Here is a 15688-nt window from a genome sequence, read left to right as displayed (position 1 = left end):
TTGTGTTCCGAGACCAGTAATAAACGATCCTCTTAACTTTACCCGACGAGTCATCCTAAATCATTGTGTGCGCCACATGTGACAGTACCCTATTCACCTCTCCATGTATTCACATTGGTCAGGGGAGCACTTTATGTAAAATCATGTAAAATAATAACAGGGTGGGATATATTAGTTATAGGATACCATAGATTACTTTGCATCATTTAAACCAAATGTTAGGGGTCTGTAATAATAAATTGGGGGTGTTGTATATTGATTGGTGCTGTGCAGGCTATAATTCCAGTAGAAATATATATATAATGAAGGGATGTTTTATATGTGGGGAGAGTGTGGTCAGTTGTGTTGTGAGGGGTATATATTATTTAGGAGCACAGTGTTGTTATCCAGGAGACTTTATCCCGTAAGTGACTGTGGTATTTTTAGGGACGCCGGGTGGAGATACTGCACGGAGCTAAAGATATTTGGCCGTGAATTCAGCAGTGAAACGGCATGGATTGGAGAACCTGGGATAAAGTCCTACTGATGGAAGAGATTATCATCCATAAGGTACTAGATGCCACTAATGACTCCCAGCGCCGATGCGTCACAATCCGATAGCGTGCGCCAAAATCCCGGGGCAATACAGGGAAAATCGTCGCAAAATGGAAACATTTGGGTAACCCGCCGGTAAAACTCGATTCGGGCCCTTAGTAAATGACCCCCAAAGTGTCAGGGAGCTGACTGTGGTTATGTTAATTGTTAGTAGAGCTTTCAGCATTTACTTAACAGGGAGCGGTCGGGGGGGGGGGGCAGCATTTTAATATTCGTCTCAGGCAGCAAATATGCTACAATCGGCCCTGCAAACACAACAACAGTAATGGTTAGCAGTGTGCCTTACATCTTCCTCAAACTCATTGTCTGAAAATCTCCTATTCCATATACCAAAGCATTAAAAATTGTCAATTTAAGCTAATAGGCAGTCTATGGAAAGTTCTTATAAGCTTTCACTCATGGAAGCCCTATGGGTCTTTGTGAGCATTGTCAGCATATTTCCATTGATTTTTTGTACTTAAAGGTTTTTGGGAAGCCAGCAGCTATAAATATTATTTGTGCTTACGTCATGGCATAATAAATGTCAGTATGTTCCATACAATGGCTCATGTAGCTGGTAGTTGAATTAAATAGTCATGAGCAGGAAAGTCAGTGTCCAAGCTACATAAACACGGTATGAACCATAAGCAAGGCCATGTTACCAGCAATTGGCTGTTGATGCTCGCAAGTTATTTCAAAGGAATTTTATGTGATAAAATGTGCTCCAACAGCTACCTGGGCAGGTTTTAATGTATGCATACATAAAACTTTTAGGGTGTTGTGTGACTTTTCGGAGGATTACTGTGTCATGCTCAATAGAAAGTAAATTTGCCTTCTAATGTGGTCAACTTTTCTGCGGTGCACAACAGTATTCTGCATTTAAAAGGTATATATGAAAGAAAAAAGGGAGAAAATGCTGAAGCACCACATGTGTAAATTCAATAGATATTGATGAAATGTCCAAGTAAGATATATGCTTTTTGTGGTGTACCATCGGTACCCTTCACCATACTTGTACCATGTTTACATACCTCCCAACTTTTGGGCGAGAAAAAGCGGGACAAAAATTCCCTCCACCATTTTTATAAACCACACCCCCTTATCCCACACGCAAGCATAATACAATATTGACCTATCCTCCATCCTCCCTCATATTGTAGCCTCCTGTCCTCCAGTCTCCTCTACCTGTGGCCCCCTGTCTTCCACCTCCTCTCCTCCAGCCTTCTCCAGTCCTCCAGCCTTCCCTGTCCTCCAGCCTCCTCTTGTCTTCCAGCCTCCTCTCCTCTTGTGGCTTCCTGTCATCCCACCTCCTACTGTCCTCCAGTGTGGCCTCCTCTACCTGAAGCCTCCTGACCTCCAGTCTTCCAGCCTCCTCCTGCAGCCTAATGTCTTCCAGCCTTCTCCTGTGGCCTCCTGTCCTTCAGCCTCCTCCCCTCCAACCTCCTCCTGTGAACCCCTGTCATTCACCCTCTTCCTGTAGCCCCCTGTCCTCCAGCCTCATCCTGTGACCCCGCCTTCCAGTCTCCTTCTATCCCTTAGCCTTCTCCTGTGGCCTCCTGTCCTCCAGTCTCCTCCTATTCTCCAGCCTCCTCATGTGGCCCCTGTCCCCCAGCCTTCTACTAGCCACCTGTCCTTCAGCCTACTCCTGTAGTCTCTCATCTTCCATCCTCCTCATGTGATCTCCTATCTTCCATCCTCCTCCTGTGGACTCCTGTCCTCCAGCTTCCTACTGTGGCCTCCAACTAGCCTCCTGTCCCCCAGCCTCCTAATGTCTTCAGGCCTCCTCCTGTAGACCCCTGTTCTCCAGCTTCCTGTGGCTCCCTGTCCATCAGCCTCCACTTATTGTGGCTCCTTGTTGGTATTAAAAATAGAAAAACCCTTTGACTTACCTTCACAAGTTCCCCCGCAGCAGTCTGATATTCTCTTTTACCGTCTCTGACTGTGATAAGCAGGAAGGATGGGGCTGGCCAAGGGGCGGAGCTACCTCCTCACATGACTCCTTCAGACATTATGTGAGGTAGTAGCAGGGGCTGATCCCAACTCCTCCTGCTCCCAGCTGCTCTGCAGCTCTAATGAACAGGACCAGATGGAGGCGGGACAATGCAAAGGAGAAGGGGGCAGCCCGGGAAATTCTCCCAGCCGCCCAGGGTGGCAGGACAGCGCCCAAAAACTGGAACTGTCCTGCCGATTGTGGGACGGTTGGGAGGTATGTGTTTATTATTTGCCCACTCAGAACATATAATATGTTGTTATGTGCAATGCTCATATACTGTATTTGTATACTAGGTATAAGTCCTCAATCACCACATACTACTACTATACTATCTCACAGTTCCCAAGTCCTTTCTTTATTTGCAATGTATCCCTTTTCAATTCTCTCATGTGTGTCCATCACATGACCAGGGACAGATGAAATCCAATGAAAGTAAACATAGAAGTTTCTATTGAAGGACAGCAAGCAGAGATCTAGAAAACCATGAGAAATTAATACAGAAAGTATATTGGAACGTTGTATACCTTTTCCTTATACAAACAATTATTTGCTGAACGTGGACAATCCCTTTAAATTGTTAATACGGTACATTAAATAAACACAATTACCTCAGGAGTCGTAATGTTGCAGTGGTCACTTAAATAAAAGTACACAATTTTAGTTAAAGTGATGCCATTTTTTTCTTTGACAATGTCAAATGGCTGCACAAAGCAGCATATAATTGGAATTTTTTCTTTTATAAGTTATATTGTTTTCTGCACCACATTCTTCAGAAGGTATGCTTACGTTTGCACACTAACTTTATTATTGGTTTAACAGCTTTTTTTGGCATATGTTAGAACACTTTTTTACTTTGCTCCTGTTTCGGCAGATTTACTGACTTTTGACAACACAATAAACTTGGGTTCCTGACCATCCCGCCATGTCTTTTTTTTCTCCTAATATTGGTGCAGCTTTTGGATTCTGACAGGTTCAATGCATTTATTTTTCTTGCCTATTTCAGGTGCATTTTTGGTGCACATATAGACCTGCTAAAAACAGACACGTTCCTGAATGTGGTGTGTTATTTCAGATGCCCACCTACAACACCTGAACTCCGTGTAGGCTTGGAGGGGGTGTAAAGGGGTGATGCTGCCGGTGTAGTGGGCAGGCACTGGGCGTATCCGGCTTGTGCTTGCACTCTTTTGAAAAGCCAGCAAACTTTTGTTCACTGGTTTTTGTGCAAAACTACCCCAGGTTAGACCGCCGGAGTAAGATACATCTCTCCCCTAGAGTGTATTAGAGCTATCTGTTATAAAGAACTGTGCACCTGTGTGACATCACATAACAAGGGACAGATTTCCATCCACTCAAAGTAAACATAGAGGCTTCCTATACAATGAAGAGCTCTAGAAATTGTGAAGAATTTATACAGGAAGTATGTTGGAAAATTGTATAACTTTCCTTACACAATTATTTGATGAAAGTGGACAACTCCTTTAATGGATTTCTGGAAGCACTCTCTTCAAGTATCATACCAGAGACATGCCTCAAGAGACGCTAAAAAGAAAAAACCTGCCACAGTCACTTTCAGCAGATTTACTTATACTGTCAAAGGTTTAGACTTCAGAGGGTACGTATTTATTACAATATGCTACTGTAATTGTTTTGGTATAAATGGTGAAATCACCACTGGGTGGAGATTACTGTACATGGATTTATCAAGTACCATTTCATATAATGTGATAGCTGTAGGCAACCACAAATTTATGACATTGTTAAGAATAGCAGTGAAAGCAGTTTAATGAAGGGCAAACAGTCCCTGAGCGTTCTTTCTCCATAGGATAGGTGATCAATATCACATTGTCAGGACTTCAGCTATGTGGTACCATATAGCTGCTGAAAGTGTTCATCTTCCAGTATCACCGGACAGTAACATAATGGGGCTCGTTTGCTAAGGGTCCGCGGACCGCAATTCTGTTAGGTTTCCCGAATATTTCCTTTTTGCTCCGAATTGCCGGAAAAAAACGTGGAATTTAAAAACTAAATTGTGTCGCAAGATCAAGCACTCACATGCACCAGGAAGAAGAAGGTGAACTCAGCACAGAAGCAACACATGCAGGAAATTGGCCGCACGACCTTAGTGAATTGCGGGATCGCAACAGGACCGGGTAAGTAAATCTGCCCCAATGTAACAACTTAGTCCCATTTGGTAGAAAGTGAACACATTGTAATGTTCATCTGAGATTTGCATTCTTTTCAATCTGCAGATCCCAGACTACCACTTCAGATTTTGCTGTATCTACAAAGATAAAGAAGTCTACCCTTCACTGTCTAAATTTCCTATATATTTTCCATATTAACATTCTCCACTATAGCAACATTATATTTACCCTGAAGAACTGACCATACTATTTGTGTCCTTTAAGCCTCTTGAGAAAACCACTCTCTGACAAGGATGTCTGCAGTATAACAGAGACAATTTTTTTCCACCACCTGCATTTATATCCAGCACACAAGATCTGGGACATGTTGGGAATTCCAGGTTATAAAACTGCTAACATGACACAACCTTGCATTCAACCTTGCGAGACAACCTTGCGTATCAGGTATTGCCCTGCAGATATAAAATACATACCGGTTTTCGAGTGGGCGTTACTTGCACAGACTGATAAAATTCTGGCTGAACCCGGCTGCTTCTCTTGATCCTTCGTTTTCTTAGAGGTGAAGATGTATCATGGTCACTTTGGTTCACTTCATCCAAAGGCTTTGCCTCTTCAACACGAGTTCGGGTGTACCTCCGCAGATGACGAGGACTTGGCCTGAATCCCTAGCAGAAAATAGGAAGTACTGTTTATACTGCAAGCGAAGAAAATGCATATACAATCCATTCACAGGTTAATGGATTCCTGCAGTATATGAGTACAAGCACACCCAGGTTAAAGGTATGTCAATACCAGTGTCACAGAGTGGAGGTTTTCACAGTTTATTCCTTTACGTGAACTATTGTGACCCTTTATCTACAGAATCCTCACTTATCCTCACATTTCTCAGTACCAAGCCTTCTAACATAGTATTATACTGCACAAGCATTTTTTAATCTAAGAGATTGATTTCAAGAAAATCCTGTGCTGGTGACCTGATTACTCTCGAAAAGCCATATTTTCGTTTAATACCTTTAAATATGGTCTGGAGCACTTAAAATGTTACAGAGAGATACCCTAATATTCTACAATCATCAAATATCCCAGTGGAAGCTATCTAATAACATTGTAATGCAGGAGCTCTTTGTTATTCCCATAGCAGAATGCTGACAGGCTACAACCTGTCACAGAATGCGCAGCCAACCTACAGCGGGGTCTCCCGCGCTCCACAGCTCCCCAAGCGCCACAACGGTCATAGAACCGTATTCACACCACCGCAAGCCCAGCAATCCGTGCCTGCAGAAGGTCTGATGTTATAAGACCGAAACATTGCATTAATTTTGGATTGCCGATTCACTATAATAAAATATGCAAATCAAGTATCACCGGAGTGCCAAGTTTTTTTCAAGATTTATTGAGAGGTGTTGCAGCCTACTTGTGCACCCATACCACCAACATTGAGTGACATGTACTACTTCCACAATGACAGGCTACAAGGAACACACTAAGAAATGCATTTCCCAGTAGCCACTTTAGTATTGGATGTTTCCAATATCCTCATAACTATCCTCATAATACAAGTACATTACTGGACGGGTCAGTTTCTAAGCATAGAAAAACTGGTATATTTATTAATCAATTTACAATAAATTTCTGTTACAGGTCTTAGGTCAGCTGCACACCATGCACAATCCACTGCATAATACACTATCACTATAATCAATGAGAAAAGAAACTCATTTACACTTTACCATTTTTTTCATTGTGTAACATCAAGATGACTTTCTGCGCCAGTTTTGTGTACCGGCTGCACTGCGTCCGACAAGACGGAAAAAATGTGCACCTAAAAGGGCGTGTTACTGCTTAGTCGGAGATTGCACCACAATTCTATCTGCGCCACAATTCTGAAGCATGAACAAAAAAAAAAATGGTGCACACTTCCCCAGCAGTGCAGCAGTCGCTCCACAGACTCCACTGGCAAACTGCACATGGTACAGACTGCACTAGTTTTGATAGATGTGGGCCAATCTAGATAAAACTATGAAGTATTGTGCACAGAAAATCAACACCACACTACACTGTCTAATTTAGTTTGCAATGGTACATTTTAATACACTGTTAGTAAATCTGCCTCACAATCTAATCCTGAACAGTGTGATCTGAAGACATCATGACTGTCCTGCTTCTTTATTGAGATATATGTGATACTGCCATGACCAGAGGGTTAAGAATGAGGAAGTAAATTAAGTGTAGTAAATCTAGAAGATATAGTACATTTACCGTACATTGACACTACACTTTATGATCTTCTACTGCATGTATTATCCATGCAGATACGTGTGGAATACAGACTAGAAATCAATGACCTATATGCTATTTATATATGGTATACAGAAATATATATTTATTGGTATGTAAATCCTACAGTGGACATAAAAAAACTTAAAGAAACTAGACCATAATGTTGGATCAGATAACATGTGATTAGCAATGTAGAACTAAAGCTTGATCAATACACAGGAAGCAAGCATCATGTATTCTATTATGGAATGATGCTCATTCATATTAGCAGGACTTCCTTATGTGATTTTAACCACTGTGACATACCTATATCATAATAATTCTTCTTCTTGCAGGCTAAGGGTCTATCTGATATCAGCTGGGTTTCCAGTTCAAAAATGCTGAGGTACAGTGTCCACATCCCTCAAATAGCAATAAAAAGATTGCGCCCTGATGTGAATAGGGTTTATGAAATTTCTGTAGTGATGCTTTTTGTATCAACATGGCTGGTGTTGTTTGGCCTGTTATAACGTATGTTTTCTTAATACGGTGGGGGGCATTTATTATGCCTTGTGCATTAGTTTTCTGTTAGACAAGACATGAAAAAAGTCAGGAATTGCACCTTTTTGTTGGTTTTCCAGTTCACATGCGAGTGGGAGCAATGGGCAGGGGAGAAGGCCAGGTCTGACCTTGCAGAAATTTCATTTTGACGATGGAGCACCACTCTATATATTAAGCCAGTGATGGCAAACCTTTCCGAGACCAAGTGCCCAAACTGCAACCCAAAAGCCACTTAATTCTGCTAAAGTGCCAACATGGCAATTTAAACGATTAATTATTGCTTGCCACTATTCCACAGATTTAAAAAAATATTTGCATATGAGGACACCAATAGTTTGGTTTTAATTCTAAAAGTTTGGTTTTAAACCTGTCTCATGAAGGTCATGCTTGATGTCAAGGGAGCTGCCTTACAAGGTAGCTAAAAGAGGCATGGTTTTCCTTATAGAGCAGAGCCCAGCTGGATGAATAGCAAGAGAGCGAACACGGTGAGTTACCAAAGGCAAGGAGAATAATGGAGGGAGTGGATTGAGATATTATTTCCTGGCGATTGCATTTAATTTTATCTTCAAAGTCGAGTATGTTTCCTTCATTATGAGGCTAAATTCACACTGCCGTGAGCCCGCCACACCCTAGCACGGCGGGCACAGGCAGCGCGGGGAGAGGAGGAGGAGGTGAGCGCAGCTCACCCCCACCCCTCTCCATAGGAATTAATGGCGCACAGCGCCGTAATACGGGGAAAGATAGGACATGTCCTATCTTTCCCCGGGCTACGGAGCGGTACGGTGCCGCACGTGTGCTGCACCGTACCGCTCCCATACAGGGCCGTGAGACCATAGAAGTGTATGGGGGACGTATATCGGCCGTATATACGTCAGCCGTATATACGTCCCCCATACTGTAGTGTGAATGTAGCCTTAGTGGGGGAATCAGACAGTTGTGAAAGACGTAAAGAAGTAGTTTGTGAGAAGAGCTGAGAGGCTGGAGGGTGAATTGAAGTGTTAATAGGGATATTAAAGTGTCCCATGAAGATGGTTGGAATGTCACAGGATAGAAAGTAAAGGAGCCAAGAGGCACTTTCAAGGAACTGAAAGGATGAACCTGGGAGGGCGATATATTACAGCCACATGAAGAGGGAATGGGCGGAAAAGTCTGATGGTGTGGACCCCAAAAGATGGGAAAGTGAGAGTGGGTACAGGAGGAATGACTTAGAAAGTGAATTGTGGAGAGAATAGTATTCCACATATAACCCTTTAACGCCGAGGCCCTTTTTCGTTTTTGCATTTTCAATTTTCACTCCCCACCTTCAAAAATCTTAAACTGAGGGCTTGCTTTCTGCGTAACAAATTGCACTTCATTGAGAAAGAACATCACCCAGCTCATCATTGAAAACTGGTAAAAATAGCCCAGATCTACATTAACACATTAAAGGACACCTGTCATCAGGTCTCTGTCACTAATCCTGTCACCACTACCTGTTGGAGCCGTTCACAAGGATCCCATCCCAGCAAAATATATATTTTGCCATCTTCTGGCTCTAATAACTTTTTCATACTTCGGAGCTGGGGGTGGTGTCATTTTTTACGACTTTTGATGACGTTTTCAATGCTACTATTTTTACGACTTTTTTATATTTTTTATTTTTAAAAATGGCAAAGAAAATGTGGGGCTATACGCAGTGAAAAAACGTTATCATATTTTATCACGATATCTACGTTATCATATTTTGATAGATCAGGCATTTTGGGACATGGTAATACCTAACATGTTTATGATTTTTACTGTTTATTTATATTTATATGACTTCTAGGGAAAGGGTGGTGATTTGAATTTTTAGGTTTTTCTTAATATAATTTTTTTAATTATTTTACATTTTTTACTATTTTTCAGACCCCCCTAGGGCAGTGATGGCGAACCTTTTAGAGTTGGAGTGCCCAAACTCCAACTAAAAGCCACTTATTTATTGCAATGTGCCAGCACAGCAATTTAAGAAGTAATTTTTTTCTCCTTTTTCTTTGACAATTTTCAATTTTTCAGCCTCCTAGGGACACTAACACAGTTGAAAGGAGGAGGGCAAATTTGCCTATCATTGTAGGAACATTCTCCAGGAAGATTCTGTAACCTGTCTGGTGAACTTCATGCTGGGGTGATGGCCTGGGTGCCCACACAGAGGGCTCCGAGTGCCGCCTCTGGCACCAGTGCCATAGGTTCGCCACCACTGCCCTAGGGTCAGTATATGGCAATATGGCAGTATATGGGGATTTTCCTCACCATTCATTACAATGTCCGAAACTGTCAAAGCAACGATCATCACCAAGATGGTGCCGCCCATGTTTTCGAAGCCGTTGGCGATGGATGGGTTAACACTGCGGGTGGTACTGGTAAGTGTTTGCTGCAATATGCAGCAAAGACTTACTGGCTATGGAGAGGGCTCAGCACGTGAGAACTCTCCATTCACCCGCAGCCGACATGTGACATACTACTATGTAACGTGTCATTGAGGCGTTAAAAGTAGTAATGGGTAAAACAGAAGAGGGGAAACACTAAATCTTGATATGGTTAGCAGGGTTTCTGTGTGGAGTGTTAAAATGAGATGGTGGGTCTGGGTTAGGAGAGATGTCCCCTGCAACAAGCAGGAGGAAAAAATAAGGGAGATGCTTCCGAGATTTATAGAAGTTGTTTCTTGCTTCACAACAGAATAAGTGGTGAACAAAAGTAAGTGAAGAGGTAAGGCATTGATGTGGATAGTTGGTACTGGTGGAATGTATGGACGGTAGGCAAGTAAAAAAGCCATAGCAAACAGAGAGAAAACAGAAAAGATTTTTAGAAAAACATAATTGTTATTTTTTTTTCTGCGATCTTGACTCCTGTCCTATCTAACTGCAATGTGTAACTGCAGCATACTTTTCAGAATATCATACTTCTCAAAATATTATGCTATGAAAACAATTAATGAATGGAAGCATTAAGGAATGCTAGAAATAAACTTCTCACATCCTTAAAGGAGCAGAATATGCTCTGATAACAATTAACGGAGGATCCAGTTTAACCAACTTCAGGCCTAATGCCAAGACAAATACAAAGTCAACAAAACTGGTGACAAACCAAGAATCCCTAACTGAGTCTGAAAGCCCCCTTTTAATGATTGCCTTCAAAGAGGGTTCACACCAATTCAGTGTAGCACAGTGCTTCTGGAATACCATACAATACTCCACAGCAGAATGTTTGCCCTGCTGGATGGGATAGGAGTTGGGATTCGGCAAGCGTCTGGTTTAGCATAAATGATCCCAAAGAACGAAAAATAATATAACCAGGGATGACCATTCCGCTTCTCTAGGCGTACCGTATATACTCGAGTATAAAATGAGTTTTTCAGCTAAAAAAATATGGTGAAAAACCATCATCAAAAGTATCGGCTCCGTGTCCCTGCGCTGTCCGTCGCATGGACCGTGACGTCAGCCGATCTCTGACATTCTACTATGTGTATCATTTATTTTTAATGATTTTCTATGATTTTAGTCTGAAATTTATGGTCTTTGAATAAAATTAGTTCTCTCTAGAAATGGATAGGTCTGCTACACTAACAGAAAGTTTAATTACAGAACATATTATTGACATTATTAATAAACAACAAAACGTGCAGAAGTAACTATGCAAATTTTTTTGTATAGAGAGAGTGAATAAGCTAGTGAGGGGATTGGAAACAAAAACTTTTACAAAGAGAAGCCTATTGGATTCTAACCTAGGATTCAAGATAACTTAGTGAATTTGATTTTTTAAAATGATCTTTCCTATATTTATTGAAAATCGAAATAAGTTATAAATGCAAGTTCTGGAAAAAGACAATTACAGTATACAAAGAGTGAGTCTTAGCACTTGCCAGAATTCCCTACCTGATTGCCTTGCAAACCCCAGTGGTAAGAGATAACTTGTCAACAATCCCTTCGTGCACCACAGTGTAAAACATCGAGATCACAAAGTGGGTAACGTAGTACAAAAGTAAGACAGTAAAATTGTTAGGTTACTAGAAGACAGAGGTGAGAGACACAAGATTAGTATGAATTAGGGATTTCCATAGCCAGCAGCCTAGCAAAGGTGGGCAGGACTGTTATGTGATCTCAGATCCCCGACCTCAATAGTGATTGGGCCAGAACTCACATCCAACAATAACAATGCACACAGCACTGATCACTGGATACTGCCTGCATTCTTTGTGCCACCATGTGCCGTCGATGTTCTTTAGGCAACAAGGGACGGCACATAGGGGGACTATATATAGGAGAATGGGGCAGATTTGTAAAAAGTGTCCTACAGCTAGACTAGTCCACAGTCAGACTAGACTGTCTAATTCTGCATCAGATTAATATAAGTGTCTGATGCTGGATGAAAAATCTGGTTCAATATAAGACTGTATATTCGTACTCTGCACCTCCTATTAGTTGGCTTACCTTACGCTAGAAAATTAGGACAAAATTCTGTCGGGTCAGCAGTATTTTTGGCGCAGAGACCTTTTTGGTATAAGGCCACACCCCTTTGTCAAGCTAGTCGTAGGAGAGTCATAAAACTGTTTGAAACCCTTTATAATTGTGGTGCAGACAATTATTTAGTGCAAACTATGTTAGAATTCTGTCACAGACAGATTAATACATCTCTTCCAATTAATTTAGGTAGCAGTTATATGAAATGTAGAGCAATAGTAGAAGATATGAACTAAAGTGTGAGAGGGGGCAAAAATCTTGTCAGTCGGGACACCAAATTTCCTAGTGGCAGCCCTGCAGACATGGGCATGTTTTTGAATTTGTTTTTCTTTATTTTCTCTATTCAATGTATGTACATTAAACCTGTTCCTAACATTGAATATTGGGTCAGGAAGCTCTGCTATAAGTTGTTTTATGATCAGATGACAGCAACACAGCGAACCAGTACTTCCCAATAATAAAGTTTCAGCAAAAAATTCTGAAATGTTTACAGTATTTCTGTCCGTAAAAGGATAAGGCTGTTAGTCTAGTTTTTTTTTAAATCTTTTTCCAGCTTGAAATGCTGACTGTAAAAGCTCCTGGATACCTGATCTTAGTTGGGGAAGGACATCACAAGGATGTTACTTAACGAAAATGTGACTCTGTAAATAATATATAAAACCAGGAACAATCTAGCAATCCTTTTTCTGGTTCTCTGCAAACACTGCCTCAAATAAAAAAGTATCCATAATTATATTTTCCAGGATGACTCAGCTCAGCCTTGCTGGTGCAATGTGCAGCATACTAAAGACTCATTGAAGCTGACCTGGCCACTGAGTATGACTACATTGCCTGGCACCACATACTGCATTTCTGTTGTATTGCTTCATCTCATCATTATCCCACATCATCATTCTCTGTAAAACCTAACAGATTTCACTGGGGTTTAACAAACTAAAAGTGAAAATCTTTATTAGTGAACAACAATAAAAATATATAAAATAGACTGAGAAGCATCTCAGAATGGATACAAGAAAGCACGCCAGGTAATACGTCCTAAGATACATGAACTAAATATCCAATATACAGTATAAGAGACCCAGAAATGTAGTAAACAGTACTAGTAGCTATCAAATAATAATGGTGTAGAGCCCTTATGTAACTGACAAGTAACCTGTAAAAATATCAGGGGTCACAGAAGCTAAATCATAAACAGTGATAAACACATATAAATAGTACAAACTAAGTGGAACCTAATGTGACCAAACAGAGGACATGATATTACCTTGCGTGCACCCCGACGCGCGTTTCAATCGCAGCAGGTCTTTGTCATCCCTTGAAGCCTTGTCCTTTACTCTTGTTTTCTCTTGTTTGGTATTTTGTTGTTCATTTTTAAGAGGCCTTCTGTTGGCTACATTGGACGATATTACTGTCACTACTACTGTTACACTGTGCTTTTTTTGTTTTTTTTGTGGGGTTTAACAAAGTTTATTAGATGGGAATAGATAAATGTAATTTAATAGCCTATGATAAATATAGAACTACTTACTGGTAGTTTACAGTACAATAAGTTTAAATTTTAAATAGGACCTGTCACACCCCAAAAAAGACCCCCACCAAATATGCCCGCATAATCCTCTCCCCAGCAGTTTTCTATTTATGCCATTTATTAAAAAATTTATGTTGCGAAAGTTTGTTTAAAACGATCCAACCTCTTATTAAATAAGAGGTCGGATCCTCGTATCTTGTGAGCAGCAGTCAACCGTATTCATGAGGGGGCCAGCCGATACAACCCCTCCACGCCCCTGTCAGCAGGGACCTGTAAGAATAGCCGGCAGCAGTGTATGTATTGCGCAATGGCTGCCGGCTCTCTGCGATATGGCCACAGAGGGGCTTATACACAGCACCAGCCGAATATATATAACATCTCCATGTATTGAACCACCGGAGGACAAGCTCAAAGAAGGGCGCAACCCTAGTGTGATACCGTAGTTGTCAAATGTACCGTGTGTATAGACACGGTAAAGTCTCTCACCTGGTCCCAGATAAGTGTGAGCCTTTAGGATGAAACAATGACAGCCCGTCCAAGCTTTCGCCTCGTCTCGAGTGGATCCAGGAAATCACTTCATCGAGGGAGAGAATGTGTGTGATCCCGTTTGGAAGGAGGATTATGGGGGACCGGCGCTCAATGAATGAAGAATGTCAAGGGTCTCGTCTCAAAAGGAGGACTTTAATGTTTAACGTGTTTCAGCTCCGTACTGGAGCTTTCATCAGGCATAAAAACATATGAAAGGTATTCCATATATATATGTTGCAACGCGTTTAAGCTACGTACTGGAGCTTTCATCAGGCATAAAAAAACATATGAAAGGTATATGTATTGTATGGTGTCCTACTTCCGTGATTAGTGCAGGAGCAGTAGAAAATGCCTAAAGACATCTTTTATCAGTGGGCAGTTGGGGCGAGTTAAAAAGCACTGCAAACACAATGGGAAAAGACAACTCAAAACATATCTGCAGTTTATCCATTATTATTAATGATGTGTTTGCAATGCATTTCAAAGCGTAATGAAAACACATTGGGGCATATTTATCAAGCTTTCTGAAAGTCAGAATATTTCTAGTTGCCCATGGCAACCAATCACAGCTCCCCTTCAAAATATTCATGAGCACTGGTAAAATGAAAGCTGAGCTGTCATTGGTTGCCATGGACAACTAGAAATATTCGGACTTTCAGACAGCTTGATAAATCTGTCCCATTGTTTCAGTGTGGTCAAAAAATGTACATTCCCATGTAGCAGTAGGTGGGCCCCCAAAATCAATTTCACTGTAGGGCTCTGGTCCCCCAGTCCAACCCTAGCGTTACATATGCATTGGGGTTCGAGCCCTGGATCTTTTATCACCATAGCATGCCCCAGATCTACAGTATGTGACAGGACTGTGTTTGCTGTGTCTGTTGGAAAAATGTGCACATTTCCGTGGATATCTACCACAAATACCACTGCACTGGCATATTATCAGGGCTCAGCCTCAGGGCTCTGTCTTAGGAACCCTGCTCTTCACCCTCTACACCTCTGGCCTGGGACATCTTATTAAGTCCCATGGCTTCCAATACCACTCATATGCAAATAACACACAGATCTATATTTCTGGTCCAGATATCTCCTCTCTTCTAGCCAGAATTCCAGAGTGTCAGCCATATCCTCCTTTTTGTTCCTCCCGTTTTCTAAAATTTAAAAACAGAACTTATAATCTTTCCTACACCTAACAAATCCAGCCCACCAGACCTAACCATCACAATTCATGGCTCCACACTCTCCCCGGTCACTAAAGTACGCTGACTTGGAGCCATCTTTGATTCTGCCTTATCCTTTAAACCTCGCATACAGGCCCCTACTACAACCAGCCGCCCCCATCTCAAGAACATCTCTTGCATCCGACCCTTCCTCAATCCAGAGTCCACAAAATTACTAGTCCATGCCCTTATGATCTTTCGCTTGGACTACTGCAACCGTCTTCTCTGTGGTTTCCCAGCTAAATTTCTAACACCCCTCCAATCTATCCTAAACTTTGCTGCCCGGCTAATCCATCTGTCTCCTGCCTCTCCTCTCTGCCAGTCTCTCCATTGTTTGCTTACTGCACAGCAAATTCAATTTAAAATATCAGGACATACAAATCCATCCACAACATGTCCCATCCATATAT

At 41.5% G+C, this 15688-nt stretch overlaps 1 protein-coding gene across 20 annotated transcripts in view; it reads right to left on the bottom strand.

The window, feature by feature from the left end:
* DST (dystonin) overlaps positions 1-15688 on the bottom strand; it is a 385421-nt gene that overhangs the window by 359131 nt on the left and 10602 nt on the right. For all 20 annotated transcript variants that reach the window (XM_072142244.1, XM_072142253.1, XM_072142226.1 and 17 more), the window contains exon 3: positions 5184-5375. In XM_072142244.1, coding sequence (XP_071998345.1) covers positions 5184-5375 — 192 coding nt within the window. The remainder of the gene's footprint in view (positions 1-5183; positions 5376-15688) is intronic.

This window comes from Engystomops pustulosus, chromosome 3 (assembly GCF_040894005.1).
Source record: "Engystomops pustulosus chromosome 3, aEngPut4.maternal, whole genome shotgun sequence".
Lineage (NCBI taxonomy): Eukaryota > Metazoa > Chordata > Amphibia > Anura > Leptodactylidae > Engystomops > Engystomops pustulosus.
This window is presented reverse-complemented; position numbering and strand designations above follow the sequence as displayed.